The 16,720-nt window shown below is 66.4% G+C and overlaps 2 protein-coding genes across 4 annotated transcripts in view; both read left to right on the forward strand.

The window, feature by feature from the left end:
• TFE3 (transcription factor binding to IGHM enhancer 3) overlaps positions 1 to 7,277 on the forward strand; it is an 8,216-nt gene extending 939 nt beyond the window's left edge. Inside the window, 11 exon segments of the mRNA XM_069774456.1 lie at positions 1 to 59; positions 1,641 to 1,764; positions 1,766 to 1,836; positions 1,838 to 1,877; positions 2,812 to 2,997; positions 4,054 to 4,152; positions 4,703 to 4,802; positions 5,145 to 5,201; positions 5,301 to 5,376; positions 5,515 to 5,662; positions 6,129 to 7,277. The exon segment at positions 1 to 59 is cut by the window's left edge and continues 4 nt beyond it. Of these exon segments, the coding sequence (XP_069630557.1) occupies positions 1 to 59; positions 1,641 to 1,764; positions 1,766 to 1,836; positions 1,838 to 1,877; positions 2,812 to 2,997; positions 4,054 to 4,152; positions 4,703 to 4,802; positions 5,145 to 5,201; positions 5,301 to 5,376; positions 5,515 to 5,662; positions 6,129 to 6,461 (1,293 nt within the window). The 3' untranslated portion in view covers positions 6,462 to 7,277.
• A 322-nt stretch (positions 7,278 to 7,599) lies between these two features.
• On the forward strand, positions 7,600 to 16,633 carry GRIPAP1 (GRIP1 associated protein 1). 3 transcript variants are annotated; one of them, XM_069774454.1, is made up of 23 exons: positions 7,600 to 7,750; positions 7,827 to 7,893; positions 7,980 to 8,041; positions 8,133 to 8,159; positions 9,306 to 9,413; positions 9,780 to 9,930; positions 10,226 to 10,317; positions 10,649 to 10,669; positions 10,749 to 10,784; positions 11,151 to 11,182; positions 11,294 to 11,341; positions 11,440 to 11,539; positions 11,909 to 12,001; positions 12,803 to 12,895; positions 12,993 to 13,070; positions 13,803 to 13,889; positions 14,558 to 14,614; positions 14,715 to 14,814; positions 15,206 to 15,315; positions 15,701 to 15,841; positions 15,925 to 16,018; positions 16,101 to 16,228; positions 16,326 to 16,633. In XM_069774454.1, the coding sequence occupies exons 1-23, from the start codon at positions 7,709 to 7,711 to the stop codon at positions 16,386 to 16,388; spliced, it is 1,830 nt and encodes a 609-aa protein (XP_069630555.1). In that variant the 5' UTR covers positions 7,600 to 7,708; the 3' UTR covers positions 16,389 to 16,633. The 3 variants fall into 3 exon arrangements, with proteins under 3 accessions (XP_069630555.1, XP_069630554.1, XP_069630556.1); XM_069774453.1 differs by lacking the exon at positions 10,649 to 10,669 and having other exon boundaries at positions 11,879 to 12,001; XM_069774455.1 differs by lacking the exon at positions 10,649 to 10,669.
• The last annotated feature ends 87 nt before the right edge of the window (positions 16,634 to 16,720 follow it).

The raw sequence follows: 16,720 nt of genomic DNA on the forward strand, positions 1-16,720 counted from the left end.
ACCCCCGCGGACCCCCCCGGCACCTTCTACTGCCTGAAGAGCCAACCCCTGCCCCACAGGTACCGCTGAACCCCCAAAACCCCCCAAATCCCCCCCAAACTCCCCCAAACCCCCCCCAAAACCCGCAAAAACTCCCCCCAACCCCCTCCCAAACTCCCCCCAAACCCCCCAAAAACCCTCCAAAACTCCCCACCCCCCCCAAAGTCCCCCCAAACCCCCCCCGAAACTCCCCCAAAAGCCCCCAACCCCCCCAACCCCCCCCCAAAATTCCCCCAAAACCCCCCAAACACCCCCAAAACTCCCCCAAAACCCGCCCAACCCCCCCCAAAACTCCCCCAAACCCCCCCAAGCCCCCCCAAAACCCCCCAACCCCCCCAAAATTCCCCAACCCTCCCCAAACCCCTCCAAAACTCCCCCAAACCCTCCAAGCCCCCCCAAAACCCCCCACCCCCCCCAAAATTCCCCCAAACCCCCCCCAAACCCCTCCAAAAACTCCCCCCAAACCCCCCCAAACTTCCCCAAACCCCCGCAAAACTCCCCCCAAACCCCCCAACCCCCTCTAAAACCCCCCCAAAACCCTCTAAAATTCCCCCAAAACCCCCCAAAACTCCCCAACCCCCCCAAACCTCCCCAAAACTCCCCCAAAACCCCCCAAAACCCCCCAACAATTCCCCCAGCCCCCCCAAACCCCTCCAAAACTCCCCCAAACCCCCCCAAGCCCCCCCAAAACCCCCCAAACCCCCAAAATTCCCCCAGCCCCCCCAAACCCCTCCAAAACTCCCCCAACCCCCCTAAAACGTCCCCCAAACCCCCCGCAAAACTCCCCCCCAAACCCCCCAACCCCCTCCAAAACCCCCCCAAAACCCCCTAAAATTCCCCCAAACCCCCCTGCAAACCCCCCCAACCCCCCCAAGCCCCCCAAAACTCCCCCAAAACTCCCTCAAAACCCCCCAAAACTCCCCCAACCCCCCCCAAACCTCCTCAAAACTCCCCCAACCCCCCCAACCCCCTCCAAACCCCCCCCAAAACCCCCTAAAATTCCCCCCAAACCCCCCGCAAACCCCCTCAACCCCCCCAAGCCCCCCAAGCCCCCCAAAACTCCCCCCAAACTCCCTCAAAAACCCCCAAAACTCCCCCAACCCCCCCCAACCTCCCCCAAACCTCCCCAAAACTCCCCCCAAACCCCCCAAACCCCCCAAAATTCCCCCAGCCCCCCCAAACCCCTCCAAAACTCCCCCCAACCCCCCTAAAACGTCCCCAAACCCCCCGCAAAACTCCCCCCAAACCCCCCCAACCCCCTCCAAAACCCCCCCAAAACCCCCTAAAATTCCCCCAACCCCCCCTGCAAACCCCCCCAAGCCCCCCAAAACTCCCCCAAAACTCCCTCAAAACCCCCCCAAAACTCCCCCAACCCCCCCAAACCTCCTCAAAACTCCCCCCAAACCCCCCCAACCCCCTCCAAAGCCCCCCCAAAACCCCCTAAAATTCCCCCCAAACCCCCCGCAAACCCCCTCAACCCCCCCCAACCCCCCCCAACCCCCCCGAAAACTCCCTCAAAACCCCCCAAAACTCCCCAACCCCCCCAAACCCCCCCAAACCCCTCGTCCCCCCTCTGCTACCATTAACCCCTTCCTCCACAGCGGGGGTCCCACCCCCCCGGCGCCCATGGCGGCCCCCCCCGCCGCCCCCCCCTCTTCGCGGGTGCTGCTGCGGCAGCAGCTGATGCGGGCGCAGGCGCAAGAGCAAGAGCAGAGGGAGAGAAGGGGGCCCCCCCGGCCCCCCCCCAGCCCCAGGACCCCCCGGACCCTCGCCCGCTATTGCTGTCGGGGCCCCCCCCACCGCGGGCACCCCCCCATGTGCCCCCCGAGGTGCTTAAGGTGAGGTGTTCCCCCCCCCCCAAAAAAAATAAAGGGGATGTGATGGGATGGTGGGGGAGAGTGTGTGTGTCCCCCCCCCAAAAAAAAAAGGGGGGGGGCGTGATGGGATGGTGGGGGAGGTTGGGGGGGGGCGCTGGTGTGGACTGGGAAATGGGGGACCCCAAGATGGGGGGGGAATGGGGGGGGGAGGGTCTGGGGGAGGGTTATGGGGGGTCCTGGCATGGGGGGGGGATCTGGGGGGGCAGGGAGGATCTGGGGGGGGGCTGGGGGAGGGTTATGGGGGGTCCTGGCATGGGGGGGGGGTCTGGGGGGGCAGGGAGGATCTGGGGGGGGGCTGGGGGAGGGTTATGGGGGGTCCTGGGGTGGGGGGGGGCTCTGGGGGAGGATTTTGGGGAGTCCTGGGGTGGGGGGGGGTCTGGGGGGGCAGGGGGGCTTGGGAGGCTCTGGGGGAGGGTTATGGGGGGTCCTGGGGGGGGGGGTGGGGGTGGGGGCTCTGGGGGAGGGTTATGGGGGGTCCCTGGGGTGGGGGGGGGGTCTGGGGGGGCAGGGAGGATCTGGGGGGGGGCTGGGGGAGGGTTATGGGGGGTCCTGGGGTGGGGTGGGGGGGGGGGCTCTGGGGAGGATTATGGGGGATCGTGGTATGGGGGGGGGATCTGGGGGTGCAGGGAGGGTATGGGGGGGGCTCTGAGATTGGGTTATGGGGGATCCTGGTATGGGGGGGGGATTTGGGGGGGCCCTGGGCAGGGGGGGGGGGTATGGGAGACGCTGGGGTTCGGGATGGGGGGGGTCCCGGCAGAGCAGGGAGGTTTTGGGGACCCCCGGGGCATATAGGGGATATGGGGGGTGGCGTGCTGGGAATGGGGGGGGCTCTGGTGAAGGGGGGGGGGGGGCTATTGCCCTCCTCGGCCCTGACCCCCCCCTCGCCCCCCCCCAGGTGCAGACCCACCTGGAGAACCCGACGCGTTACCACCTGCGGGCGGCGCAGCGGCAGCAGGTCCGGCAGTACCTCACCTCCGCCCTGGGACGGGGCCCCCCCAGCCCCCCCGGGCCCCCCCCGGCGCCCCCAGCCCCCCACAGCCCCCTGGCGCTGCTCCACATCGGGCCCGGCTCCGAGAAGGAGGTGAGGGACGGGGGGGGGACGGACAGCGCGAGGGGGGGGGCTGCGAGGTCACGGGGGGGCTGCGATGTCGTGGGGGGGCTGCGATGTCGGGGGGGGCTGTGATGTCATGTTGGGGGGCTGCGATGTCACGTTGGGGGGCTGCGATGTCGTGGGGGGGGCTGCGATGTCACGTGGGGGGGCTGCGATGTCGCATTGGGGGGCTGTGATGTCACGTTGGGCTGTGATGTCGCATGGGGGCTGTGATGTCACATGGGGGCTGTGATGTCATGTTGGGGGCTGTGATGTCATGTTGGGGGGCTGTGATGTTGTGTGGGGGGGCTACAATGTCACTTGGGGGGGCTGTGATGTCATGTGAGGGGGTTGCAATGTCACGCTGGGGGGCTGCAATGTCACTTGGGGGGGCTGCGATGTCATGTTGGGGACTGTGATGTCACGTTGGGGGGCTGTGATGTCACGTTGGGGGGCTGCGATGTCATGTTGGGGGGCTGTGATGTCGCATGGGGGTTGTGATGTCACATGGGGGGCTGTGATGTCATGTTGGGGGGGCTGTGATGTCATGTTGGGGACTGTGATGTCGCATGGGGGGCTGTGATGTCATGTTGGGGGGCTGCGATGTTGTGTGGGGGGGCTGCGATGTCACTTGGGGGGCTGTGAGGTCATGTTGGGGGGCTGCGATGTCATGTTGGGGACTGTGATGTCACGTGGGGGGGCTGCGATGTTGCATTGGGGGCTGTGATGTCGCATTGGGGGCTGTGATGTCACGTTGGGGGGGCCACGATGCCCCACGAGAGCAACGTGATGTCACCCCCGCGGAATGGGGGTGTGGTCCTGGGGGGTGTGGGGGGGGGTGAGGCAACCCTATGATGTCATACGGAGCTGGCTGGCACTGGGCGGGGGCGGTGATGCGATAGCTGGGGCCGATGATGCAATTCCCGGGGGCGGTGATGCCGTATGGGGCGGGGCGGGGGGGCGATGATGCGATGCCTGGGGGCGGTGACACGGCGCAGGGGGGGCCGAGACGGGTGTTTTGTGGTTTTCTCCACCCCCCCCTTGCAGATCGATGACGTCATCGATGAGATCATCAGCCTGGAATCCAGCTACGATGAGCTGCTCAGCTTCGGTCCGGCCGAGGGCGCTCTGCAGCTCCCCAACACGGTACGCGGCCCCTTTAAGGGCCTCGGGGAGGGGCGGGGACTACCACAAGCCACGCCCCTTTCCATCCGGGGGGCGTGGCATGGACAAACCCTGCCCGATGCACCTCATTGGCTGTAACCAGGGTGCGGAGTGGCCTTAGGCGGAGCCTGGCTTGGGGGTGTGGCTTGTAGTAGCTCCACCCACTTGAGCCTCGGGGGCGTGGCCTCCCCCCCATATAAGGCAGGAGAGCTTTGTCATATAGAGGGGGTGCTGGGGGGGGCCGGGGCCTGAGAGGTGGGCGTGGCCCACACCTCCCAGTCTGGTCGAGGGAGGGTGGGGCCTGCTCGAGGGGGCGTGGCCAGACCCGGGGCAGACCCGGGCGTGGTTTAAGCGCGGGGGCGTGGCTTGGGTGGGCGTGGCCACAACCCCCTGGTGGAGCTGGACCTGCTTGGAGGGGAAGGGGGGGGGAGGCGTGGTTTGGGCCAGGTGGGTGTGGCTAGGGCTGGCTGGGGTGTGGCCGGTGGGGCGTGGTCACGCTGACCCCACCCTGCCCCACCCTTTCCGCCGGCAGCTGCCCGCCCCTGCGCCCCTCCTGGAGGTTTTCAGCCCCCCCCAGGGGGGCAGCAGCTCCTGCCCTGCCGAGCTGCCCCGCGTCAAGGCTGAGCTTTCGGGTAGGGGGGACGGGACGCGCCCTGGGCGTGTCCCTACGGGGCTGGGAGGGGTCCTACGGGGTGGGGGGGGTCCTTGGGGTGTCCTTCTGTGGGTGGAAGGGGTCTTGGGGGGGGGGTCGGTAGGGGGGGGAGCGGTCCCGGGTGTCAGCGGGGTGTGGGAGGGTCCTGGGGATCACTACGAGGTGGGTGGGATGGGGCAGAAAAGGGTTTTTTTTTTGGGGGGGCAGTTCTTGGGGTGTCCCTGTGGGACAGGGAGGCTCAAGGGGGGTCCCCGGTGGGGTGGGAGGGGTCGGGGTGGCAGTGTGAAGGGGGGGGGTTGGTGATTTTTCCCCCTCTCCCCAGAAACGGAGGCGAAGGCGCTGCTGAAGGAGCGGCAGAAGAAGGACAACCACAACCTGAGTGAGCTGGGGGGGGGCAACGGGGCTGGAGGCGCCTGGGGTCCCGGCAGGGTCGGGGGGGCAACTGGGGGGGGGCTGACGTGTTCCCCCCCCCCCCCAGTTGAGCGACGCCGACGATTCAACATCAACGACCGCATCAAAGAACTAGGGACCCTCATCCCCAAATCCAACGACCCGTGAGTGGGCGACCCGGCTCCCCACGGGATCCCGGTATCTGGGTGGGCGCTGGGGACCCCCCCGGCAGGGAGGACCCCTGGCAGCCGGGGGTCCCCTCGGCGGGTCCCAGAGGGACCCACACCTCCCGATGCCGACAGGGAGATGCGCTGGAACAAGGGCACCATCCTGAAAGCCTCGGTGGATTACATCCGCAAGCTGCAGAAGGAGACGCAGCGCTCCCGCGAGCTCGAGCTCCACCAGCAGCGCCTGGAGCAGGCGAACCGCAGCCTTCAGCTCCGCGTCCAGGTCTGGGGGGGGGACGACTGGGGGGGGTGGTTTATGGGGCTGGGGAGGGTGGAATTGGGTGGCTGTGGGGCTGGGGAGGGTGGAATTGGGTGGCTGTGGGGATGGAGAGGGGCTGGGAGGCTCTGTGGAGTTGGGATGGGGGGGGGACAGGGTTAGAAATGGGCAGACTGGGGGTTTGGGGAACTTTATGGGGCTGGGATTGGTAGAAGTGGGGGGCTTTGGGGGGTTTTGGGGACTTTGGTAGAAGTAGGGGGGGCTTTGGAGGGGCTGTGGGGGCATTACAGGATTGTCAGTCGCCTGGAAGGGGGTGCCCATGGGGTCGGGGGGAGTAGAATCAGGGGAACGGGGGCGTTATTGTGAGGCTGGTCGGGCTGAGCCGGGCGCTGGGTTATCTCTGGGACGGGGGGGGGTATATTTGGGCCCATGGGTCGCTGACCTTGCCTGTCCGCCCCCCGCCCCCCGCCAGGAGCTGGAGCTGCAGGCGCAGCTGCACGGGCTCCCCCTGAGCCCTCCGGCAGCGCCAGCGGCCGAGGGGGGCTGCGAAGAGGCCCCCGGGGGTCCCCCCTTCCCCCCAGGGGGCCCCCCCACTCCCCAGTGCCTCCTGGACCTCGCGCTGGCCGACGACCTGCCCCCGGGACTGGGTCTACTGGGGGGGCCCGAAGGCGGTTTGGACGACATCCTGATGGACGACGCCGGGGGACTCTCGCCCCTCGGCCCCCCCGGCGCCCTCCTCGCCTCCCCCGGACCCTCCCGCGCCTCCAGCCCCCGCAGCAGCCTCAGCATGGAGGACGAGCCCTGAACGCCACCTGCGCCGTCCCTTTAAGGGACCCTCGGGCGTGGCCCTTTTAAGGACCCTCCCCCACCACGTGTGGCCCTTTTAGGGACCCTCCCCACCACGTGTGGCCCTTTGAAGGACCCCCACGCACCCCTTGACCCCCCCACTCCCCCCCAACCCCCCCAAACACCTCGATGGCTGTTTCAGGTGGGGACCACATAGTGCCATTTTAAGGCTCTTAAAAGGGGCAAGCCCTTTCTAAGCGATGGCGTTCGCCTTTTCGGGGGGGGACCGCCGCGATGTTGCCCTTTTAAGACGCTCGGGATGGGTGGGGGGCGCCCTTAAAGGAGCTCGGCTGGGGAATGGCCCCTTTAAGGGCGGGCCCCACCGTGTGGCCCTTTTAAGGCGCTGGCGTCGGCCCTACTTGGATGGGGCCCTTTTAAGGCTTCAGCCCCGCCCTTTCAGGGGGAAAGCCCCGCCCCAGGAGAGAAAACCCCGCCCCATGAGGGGAAAGCCCCGCCCCGGGGGGAAAGCCCCATCCCTCAGGGAAAGCCCCGCCCCATGGAGAAGCCCCGCCCCCTTCCCCGGCTGGCCCCGCCCCTTCTCCCCCAACCAACGGGCTCCTGGGGGCTGGGCCCTCAGGCGCGAAGCCCCGCCCTCCCCCGCTGTCACTCTCACGCTGCCCCGCCCACCGTTACTAATCCCGCCTCGGCCCCGCCCTCTTTTAGAGGCCCCGCCCACCGGCCCCACTTAAAGGAGCCGCATCCCCCCCCCTTACCCCTCCGCCCTCATTTTGTACGGAAACCGTTCAAATGGAAAATAAACGTTTGTTAACGAGGAGCCGCCCGCTGCTGGAGGGGTCCGGGGGCCTATAGAACCGGGGGGCTTCTAGGCCGCCTATAGGGACCCTATAGATCCGGGGGAGGCCCAGTAGGGCCTGTAGCACCCAGTGGGGCCTATAGAGCTGGGGGGGGGTCCTATGGGCTCTATAGGGGTGGGGAACAGTCCATGAGCCCCACAGCGCGGGGGGGGGGGGCTGTATGGGTCTTACGGTGCCCTGAGGGCCCTATAGCGGCCTACGGTACCGCCCGCCGCGCCGGAACAGTCTTCTCTATGGTACCCGCAGGGCCCCCTCTACCCATCGGGTTGACTTCCGCCCCGAGCTCTATGACCGCGGAGTGAGATCACTTCCGCTTCTCGACGCCTCCTCGAGGGTCAGCCAGAGCGTCCGCTTCCGGCCCCGCCCCGCGGGGTCCTCCCGCGGCGCCAAGATGGCGCAGGCCCTGTCGGCCGAGGAGTTTCAGCGGATGCAGGTGAGGCCGGGCCGGGGGTCTGGGGGGGGGAATTTCGGCCTCACCGCCGTTTAAACCCCCGTAACCCTTCTCCCAGGCGCAGCTGTTGGAGCTCCGGACGGAGAATTATCGGCTGTCGGACGAGCTGCGGAAGAACGGCGCCGGTACGGGGGTGGGATGGGGGTTTGGGGGGGGGCACACACCGGCCCCGGGGTCTGCCTCCTCCCTGACGGCCCGTGTCCCCCCCCAGAGCTGTCGGGGCTGCGGCAGAGGGTGCAGGCGCTGGATAAGGATTTGGCTAAAGCCAACAAGGTAAATAAGGGGGAGCCGCTGCTGTGGTCTCTGGTTGCCCGCCCCCCCCCCCCCCGGTGCCGCTGTGACACCCCCCCCGCTTCTCTTGCAGGCCCTCAGTAAGAGTAAGAAGGCGCAGGTGGGTGCTGGGGGTCTGGGGGGGTGCTGGGGGGGGCCTGGGTGGTTTTGGGTGGGTGCTGGGGGGGGGTTCTGGGTGCTGGGGGTGGTTCTTGGTGCTTTTGTGTGGGTGCTGGGGGGGGATTCTGATGAGGATCTCTATAGGTGCTGGGGGGGGGTCCTGGGTGGTTCTGTGTGGGTGCTGGGGGGGGGTCCTGGGTGGTTCTGTGTGGGTGCTGGGGGGGGGTCCTGGGTGGTTCTGTGTGGGTGCTGGGGGGGGGTCCTGGGTGGTTCTGTGTGGGTGCTGGGGGGGGTCCTGGATGGTTCTGTGTGGGTGCTGGGGGGGGTCCTGGATGGTTCTGTGTGGGTGCTGGTAGGGGGTCCTGGATGGTTCTGTGTGGGTGCTGGTAGGGGGTCCTGGATGGTTCTGTGTGGGTGCTGGTAGGGGGTCCTGGATGGTTCTGTGTGGGTGCTGGGGGGATTCTGATAAGGATCTCTGTAGGTGCTGGGGGGGTCTGCATGGTTCTGTGTGGGTGCTGGTGGAGGTCCTGGGTGGTTCTGGGTGGGTGCTGGGGGAGATTCTGATAACGATTTCTATAGGTGCTGGTGGGGGGGTCTTGGGGGGGCTGCCTCTGTAGGCGCTGCAGGAGTCTCTGGGGGGGGGGGGTCTCTGGAGGTGTTGGGGGGGCCCTGGGGGGTCTCTAATGGTGCTAGAAGAGGGTTGGGGGGGTCCCTGGAAGTACTGGGGGGTTTCTGGGGTGCTAGGGGGCCCTAGAGGGTCTCTGAGGACACTGGGGTGGTCCGCGGATGTGCTGGGGGATCCTGGGAGCTTTCTAGGGGTGCTGGGGGGGTCCCTGTGAATGCTCACAGGGACTTTGTGGTGCCTACAAGGGTGCTGGGGGGGCTTAGGGAGTTTCTAGGGATGTTGGGTGGGTTTCTAAGTATCCTGGGTGGTCCCTGGGGAGTCTCTAGGGGGGCCGGGGGTGTCCCAAGAGATCTTGAGGGGTTCCCGAGTCGTGCAGATTTCTGTAAGGTCCATGTTTGAGGGTGTCAGGGCTTGCTGTGGGCGCTATCGGGGGTGCTGTGGGGTCAGAGGGGATTTGCGGGGGCCCTGGGGGCAGTTCTGGGGGTCCCAGCCACAGGGTACCGGTGGTGGGTCTTCCCCCAGGAGGTGGAGGCGCTGCTGGGGGAGACGCGGATGCTGCAGGGGAAGCTCCAGAGCCAGGAGGACGATTTTCGTCTCCAGAACAGCACCCTGCTGCGCGAGCTGGCCAAGGTGGGGGTCCTGGGCTCTCCGGGAACTTCAGTATCCCCCCCCACGCCATCCCGGGGGGCTGTAATGTCACCCTGAGCCTCCTAGTACCATTTTAGGGGTTCCTGGGGGGGGCCCCTAGTGTCGATCTGGGTGGTTCTGCTTTACCAGGGAGGTCCCTGGGGGTCCCCAGTGTCATTTTCAGGGTGTGGGGAGGTCTCTTGGTATCGTTTCGGGGTCCCTGGCGCTGCCCGGTGTTATCACAGGGAATGCCCAACATCTTGTGAGGGGTCTTGGGGGGGGTCTCTTTGGGTCCCATGGGGGTTCCCTGCTTCTGGGGGGGGCGGGCCTGAGGGTCCCACGGGTGCCTGACCTGGGTGGGGGTCCCAGCTGTGTGCACAGATCGAGGGACTGGAGGAGGAAAACCGGCAGCTGCGGGAGGGGGCTCCCCCAGGACCCCCCCGTGACTCCCTGGCCTCCGCAGAACCCCCCCAGGATGGGGCCGCTGGTGACAGCGTGGCCCCCCCGGCGTCTACGGATGGTGAGGGGGTGGCTGGTGTGGGGAGGGGGGGGTGTGTCAGGGTCTTCGTGGAATTTGGGGTTCCCTGGGGGTGTGGGGATGTTCTGGGGGGTGTTGGGGTCATGGAGATCTGGGGGGGGGGGGTCCATGGGGGGAGTGGGTGTTCATATGGGTAGTATCATTCTCTGTGGGGCGGGATATGGGGTCTCTGTGGGGCACAGGGTGCCCATCTGGTGGATACGGGGGCTCTGTGGGTCGCTATGGGGCTGGGGAGGGTTTACGGGGGGGACCGTGGGTCTGACCCCCACCCTCGCAGCCCCCCCGGATCCCCCCAGGGAGCTGCGGCCGACAGAGGAGGGGGCCGGGGGCGACGGTCCGTGCAGGGAACCCCCAGCGCCCGCCGCTCAGGTAAGTTGGGGGGGGGAGTATGGGGGGTAGGAGGGTCTCAGGGGGTCTGTAGAAGATTTGGGGAAAGTTTAAAGAAGGTTCAGGGGTACGAGGGAGGAGAATTTTGGGGGAAACGGGGGGAGGTTGGGAGGGATGAATGGATGTGGGGAGAAATGTAAGCTGGGGGGGAGTAGAGTTCGGAGATCGATAAAGGAGCGCGAGACTTGGGGAAGAAAATGAAATGGAAAGAAACACGTAGGAGGAATTTGAGTTTGGATAGGGGATGGGGATTTTGATAAATAATTTGAGGGATACGGAATAAAAATGTAATTGAAAGTCAAAAATAATTCAGGGCCAACGGGTCGCCATGGAGGTATAGCGGGCTGCGAGGTGCGTAGGTGAAACAGAGGGGGCGGAGGGGGTCTCTGGGGGTCTCATGGAGTCTCTTGCAGGCAGAGGTGGCCCAACTGCAGGCAGAGGTGGCCAAGGTAAGCGGGGGGGGGGCTTTTGGGGGGCCCTGGGGGGCATTTGGGGGTGGCGGGGGGTTCCCATAGGGGATATGGGAGGGTTGGGGTCCCAGAGAGATTTGTGGGCTCCTGGGGGACCTTAGTGGAGTCTGTGGGGATTTTTGGGGGTCTCAGAGAGCTCAGGAGGGTTCTGGGGCCCTCAGGGGAGTCCTGGAGGGATTTGGGGGCATCCGAGGGGTGTCCCAGGAGGATTTCTGGGGTTTCAGAAGGGTTTGGGAGCACTTTGGGGGTTCTGGGGGCTCTCAGTGGGGTCTGGGGGGATTTGGGGGGCTGGGAGAGGTCGTGTTCATCTCACTAAATAGCGATTTTTGTGTTTCTTCTCCACAGCTGACGGAGAAACTGAGAAAGAAGCAGGAGAGGTAAGAGTGCCCGAGTCCCTCTGGGGGGGCTGGATGCTGGCGTTCTTTTTAAGGCACAATGTGTGGGTTTTTTTGTTTTTTTCTATCTATTTTTATGTTTTTTTCTCTTAGCTTTCTGCAGTTGCAGACAGAAAAGGAGGCATTGCTCAGGGACAGTCGGTGGGTGGCCCCTGGGGATCATAGGGGGGGCCCAGCGTCCCCCCCACCCCGGATGCCTGGGACCCCCCTGGACACCTGGATCCCCCTGTGCACCCCAGGATGGAGTTGGAAGAACTCCGAGCCCAGCGGGACGAGGAATTTCAGGAGCTCCAGGCCCGCAACCAGCAGCTGCAGCAGGAGCTGGAGGCTGCAGCCCAGGTGGGGGCACCTGGGGGGGGCATCTCTCGGCGTTGGGGGTCCCGTGGGGTGCTGGGGGGGTTCTAGGGGTGCCCCATGGCTTTGTGGGGGTCCTGGGAGGCGGTTGGGGGTCACCCCTTGGTGTGGGAGCACCCTGGGGTGTCGGAGAGGCACCCCGTGACGCGGGAGGGGTGGGTTGAGCCGCTTACGGCGTTACGGGGATCTATAGGATCTATACAGCCTCCTGTGGCAGCTGATGGCCCCAGGGCAGCTTTGTCTGGGTCTGGGCAGCCCCGAGCAGCCTGAAGCAGCTCTATACGTCCCCATACGGCCCCGGGGCAGTGCCGTTGGACCCTATAGGGCCCTATAGAGCGCTGTGTGGGGCGGCAGGCGGAGGCGAAGCTGCGGGAACAGCGTGGGGCTCTGGCCCGGGAGCTGCAGGAGGCGCAGGCGCAGCGTGATGCCCTCAACGCCCAGCTCCAGGTGGGACTGGGGGGGAGCTTGGGAATCCCGGGGGGCGGTGGGGGTCCCTCATCTGGTCCCTGGGGGTTGGGTGTCCTTTGGGGGGTGGTTTGGGGGTCCCTCGGGAGGTGGGGGGGGTCCCCAGAGTGCCCCTCATCTAGTCCCCAGGGGGTTTGGGGTCCCTCGGGGGGTGGTTTGGGGTTCCTTCGGGGGTTAGGGGGTCCCCAGAGTGCCCCTCATCTGGTCCCCAGGGGGTTTGGGGTCCCTTGGGGGGTGGTTTGGGGTTCCTTTGGGGGTTAGGGGGTCCCCAGAGTGCCCCTCATCTGGTCCCCAGGGGGTTTGGGGTTCCCTTGGGGGTTGGGGGGTCCCCAGAGTGCCCCTCATCTGGTCCCCAGGGGGTTGGGTGTCCCTTGGGCGGTGGTTTAGGAATCCTCAGAGTGGTTTAGAGTTCTGTTGGGGGTAGTTTTGCATCTCTTGGGGGGCTTTGAGGTCCCCAGTGTGCCTCTCGCCCTGTCCCAGGGGAGTTTTGGACATCTGTAGGTGGGTTTAGGGCTCCACGAAGTGCTCCTGATCCCATCCCTGGGGAGTTTTTGGGTGTCCCCTGGGGGTATTTGGAGTCCCAGAAGCATCCTGACCCCATTCCTGGTGGCTTTCGGGGGTCCCCAGGGGGGATTTGGGGGGGTCCCAGACGTGCCTTGACCCCATCCCTGGCGGGGGGGTTGGGACCCTGGGAGAACTTGAGGTCCCCGAGGTGCCCTGGCTGCACCCCGCCGTCCTGGGACACGCGTGTGCGAGGCGTGTGCGAGGCATGTGCGCCCGCAGGCGTGCGCGGGAGAGCGGGACGGGCTGCGGCGGCGGCTGGCGGAGGCGGAAGACGCCCGCGGGGAGAGCGAGCGGGGCCGACGGCAGGCGCAGGTCAGCCCCCCACCTTCTCCCCTCCACCGTTACCCCCCTCACACCGGGGTAGGGATCCCCCTCCTCGCCCCAGTCCGACCCAGTCCATTCCCACCAGGAGCAGCTGGAGCGGCAGGCGCAGGAACACGCGGCGGCCGCCCGCGCTCGTGCCGAGCAGCACCGGGCTGAGCTGGAGGTGAGCACGCGGCTATAGGGGATCACCCCGGGTGTAGGAGCCGCAGGGACCCCGGCAGGGGGGTCTATAGGCGCCCCATATAGCTATGGGGTCCGTAGAAACGCTTATAGCGATGCTGATATATAGCGAGCGCAGGGGCTGTGAAGGATTTTGCGGGGTTGTCGTTATTGTAGCGTTTCTGTACGTCGTTACTATAACGTTTCCGTAGGTGTGCGTGGTGTTATATGTATTATGGATAATTATGGGGAGTTACGTGGTTTGTTGTGGTCCTATGGAAGAGTTAGAAAACTTTGGGACGCTGCAGAGACAATAAAGACCCGTATGGTTTTATAGGGTCCTTGGGGGCGCAGGGAGCTTGTATGGTGTTCGCTGACCGTACAGAAACTACAATCGTTTTACAGCCATGTAAGAGACGGAGGCGTTTTTTGTATGTTTTACATCGTCAGCAGGAATTCTTAGAACATTGCAGGAGCTGTTGGGTGCACCAGACCCTATAGGACCCGTAGGGTCGCCTATGGCTTTTTAGAGGTTATAGGAACCCAGCGATGCTGCAGGATCTGTAGGGACGGTGTAAAGAGTTGTATTGGCTTTGCGATGCTGTAGAGCCCCTGCCAGACTTACAGAGGCTGTAGGAGCACTTGGGGCACTATAGGACCCGTGTCCTCTCCCCCGTGGCCCTATAGAGCCCTATAGGTGTCGGGACTGGGTGTGACCCCCCCCCGCTGTCCCCAGGGCCGTGTCGGGGAGCTGCAGGCGGCGCTGGGAGATGCCGAGCGGCAGCGGGAGCTGCGGGAGGCCGAGGGCCAGGCGTTGCGCCAGGTACCCCCAAATCCACCCCCAGAGCCCCTCTCGGAGCCCACTGGGACTCTCTCACAGCCCCCCCCCCCCCCAGGTACCCCCAAATCCACCCCCAGAGCCCCTCTTGGAGCCCACTGGGACTCTCTCACAGCCCCCCCCCCCAGGTACCCCCAAATCCACCCCCAGAGCCCCTCTCGGAGCCCGCTGGGACTCTCTCACAGCCCCCCCCCCCCCCCAGGTACCCCCAAATCCACCCCCAGAGCCCCTCTCGGAGCCCACTGGGACTCTCTCACAGCCCCCCCCCCCAGGTACCCCCAAATCCACCCCCAGAGCCCCTCTCTGAGCCCACTGGGACCCTCTCACAGCTCCCCCCCGCCCCCGGGAACCACAGATCCCTGGGATCCTCCAGCCCTCCTGGGACCACCCGAAAGCTCATTGGGACCCCCAGTTCTCCTATGGGGGGGCTCTCAGGTCTCCCCACCAGAGACCCTGAGGTGCCTAAGTACCCCCCCAGAAAACCCAAATCCCCTCCCAGGGTCCCCAAACTCCTCTGGGTCCCCTCACCACATTCTCTCTGGCCCCCTGGGTTCTCTCTGAGCCCTCCAGCACCCGCCAGATTCCCCTCAGCACCCACAAATCCTCGCTGGAACCCCTCCAAATCCCCCCCCCGACCCTTTCTGTTCCGCCAGGAGCTGAAAGACGTCCGAGATGGGCAGCGCATCCTGGAGAAGAAAGGCAGCGCGGCGGTGAGGGTCCCCAGGGGGCTGGGGTGCCGTCTGGAGGCCGGGGTCCCGTTTGGGACCCTGACCCCCCCCCCCCCCCCCAAATTGTCACCCCCCCCCCCAGTTGAAGGACCTGAAGCGGCAACTGCAGCTGGAGCGACGCCGCGCCGACCGCCTGCAGGAGCGGCTGCAGGAGCTGCTGGCGCCCACCCGTGCCCGAACTGGTCAGCCAGACGCCGGGGGTCCCTTGTGGGGGGGTATGGGGGGGAACCTTCCAGGTATTGGGGTCCCCTTGAAGGGGGGGGGGGTTGCCCCTGGATGCCTACGTCCCCTTGGGGGGGCTCTCGTGGGTCTGCAGGTGGTGGTGGGGGGGTATTGGGGTGTCTGGATCTGCTGGTAGGAGGGAAAATGGGTTTGGGGGGGTGTCCTGGATGCCTGGGTCCCTTGGGGGGGGTGTGGGGTAAGGTGGGGTGTCCACAGGGATGGGGTGCTGCAGGGGCACCCACCCCCCCTTTTTCTCTTCCCCAGAGGCAGCGGGGGGGGTGTGTGTGGGGGGCGTTGGTGGTGGGACTCATCCTGTCTGCCTGGGTCCCATTTTTGTTCCACCTCTCCCAGGGCTGGAAGAACTGGGATTGGAGGGGGGGTCCCCCGGGCGGGGACCGGGGGGCGACAGCAGCAGCCTCTCCTCCCTGGGGCGTGACGGCTCCGCCCCTGGGAGTACCAAGGTGGGTGGGGCCCGAGGGGGTGGGGCCCGAGGGGGTGGGGCCCGAGGGGGTGGGGCCCGAGGTTTCTGTTGGCTGATGACGGGGCCTGTTCCCACCAGGGGTGGGCTAGGGAGGTGGGGGTGTGGCTGGGGTTGGGTGGGGGTGGCTAGGGTTGGGTGTGGCTCGCAGGGGTGTGGCTCAGGGGGGTGTGGCTCGCAGGGGTGTGGCTTGGTGAAGTTTGGGTGGGGTCATAGCTGGGGTTGTGGGTGGGACGCGCCCCATACTGGTTCCTCCCCAGTTGAGGGCGGGTCTGGAGTGGGGAGGGGGGGCTGCGTTGTGGGCGTGGCTTCAGCGAGGGGGTGGAGCCCCCTCCGCTGACCCTCCCCCCGCCCTCCCCTCTCCGCAGTCAGGTTCAGGCAGCCCCGGGGGGGGCAGCGGCGGCGGCGGGGGGGTCCCCGGCGGGGGGGGCCTGTCCCCTGCCGAGGTGGCGGAGCTGTTCCAGCGCCTGGCCCAGAGCCAGCAGGAGCGCTGGCTGCTGGAGGAGAAGGTACTGGGAGGGGACTGGGAGGGGACTGGGAGGGACTGGGGCGTATCACCGCCGGCCCCCCCCCCAATCCTTCCCCCCCCCAGGTGCGTCACCTGGAGGTGAGCAGCGCCTCGATGGCGGAGGACCTGTGCCGCAAAAGCGCCATCATCCAGAGCTTCGTCCGCGACAGCCGCTTGGGTGAGTCCCGGACCCCCCCTGCACCCCCAATTTTGAACCCCCCCCCCCGCCCACTCACCCCGTCTCTCTGTGCCCCCCCCAGAGGCGGCGGGACCCCCCGGTCCCCCCCGGCGGGGGACGGGGCCGGGCGAGGAGGGTCTGCGGGAGATGAACAAGAAACTGCAGAACATGTTGGAGGAGCAGCTCACCAAAAACCTGCACCTGGGGCAGGTGGGCGGGGCCTCGGGCGAAGGGGGCGGGGCCTCGGGCGAAGGGGGCGGGGCCTGAGGCAAGGGGCGGGGCCTCTGACCCCGCCCACCCCCCCTAGGACCTGGAGGCGCTGACGCAGGAACTGGCACGACTCAGCAAGGAGAGAACCGGCCCGCCCTGAGGGGCGGGGCCTGGCCTCAGCCCCGCCCCGCTGCTGTAGGCTCCGCCTCCCCTGGTGGGTCCATGGGGGGGGGCCTCGCCGCTTTAAGGGGACGTTGCCGCTTTAAGGGGGACGTTGCCCCTTTAAGGAAGGCGGCGGCCCGCTCGGGTGGACGTTGCCACTTTAAGGGGGGGGGAACACACCCCCGCATGCACTCCCCCTCGCTTCCCCCCCCCCCCCCGTTAATAAAGTCGATGTGAACCGCTGCACTTTGCGTCATTGATTCCGTTTGTTTGTTTGTTTGTTTTAAGGGGGGGTTGCGCGGTGACATCACGCCGGCGCCGCGCGCTGCC

This window comes from Haliaeetus albicilla, chromosome 29 (genome assembly GCF_947461875.1).
Source record: "Haliaeetus albicilla chromosome 29, bHalAlb1.1, whole genome shotgun sequence".
Classification (NCBI taxonomy): domain Eukaryota; kingdom Metazoa; phylum Chordata; class Aves; order Accipitriformes; family Accipitridae; genus Haliaeetus; species Haliaeetus albicilla.

Coding starts and splice junctions, on each gene's coding strand:
- GRIPAP1 (XM_069774453.1), top strand. CDS start 7,709: ATGGCGCAGGCCCTGTCGGCCGAGGAGTTTCAGCGGATGCAG. Junction 11,342..11,439: donor GCATTGCTCAGGGACAGTCG/GTGGGTGGCCCC, acceptor TGTGCACCCCAG/GATGGAGTTGGAAGAACTCC. Junction 14,815..15,205: donor GCCCACCCGTGCCCGAACTG/GTCAGCCAGACG, acceptor CACCTCTCCCAG/GGCTGGAAGAACTGGGATTG.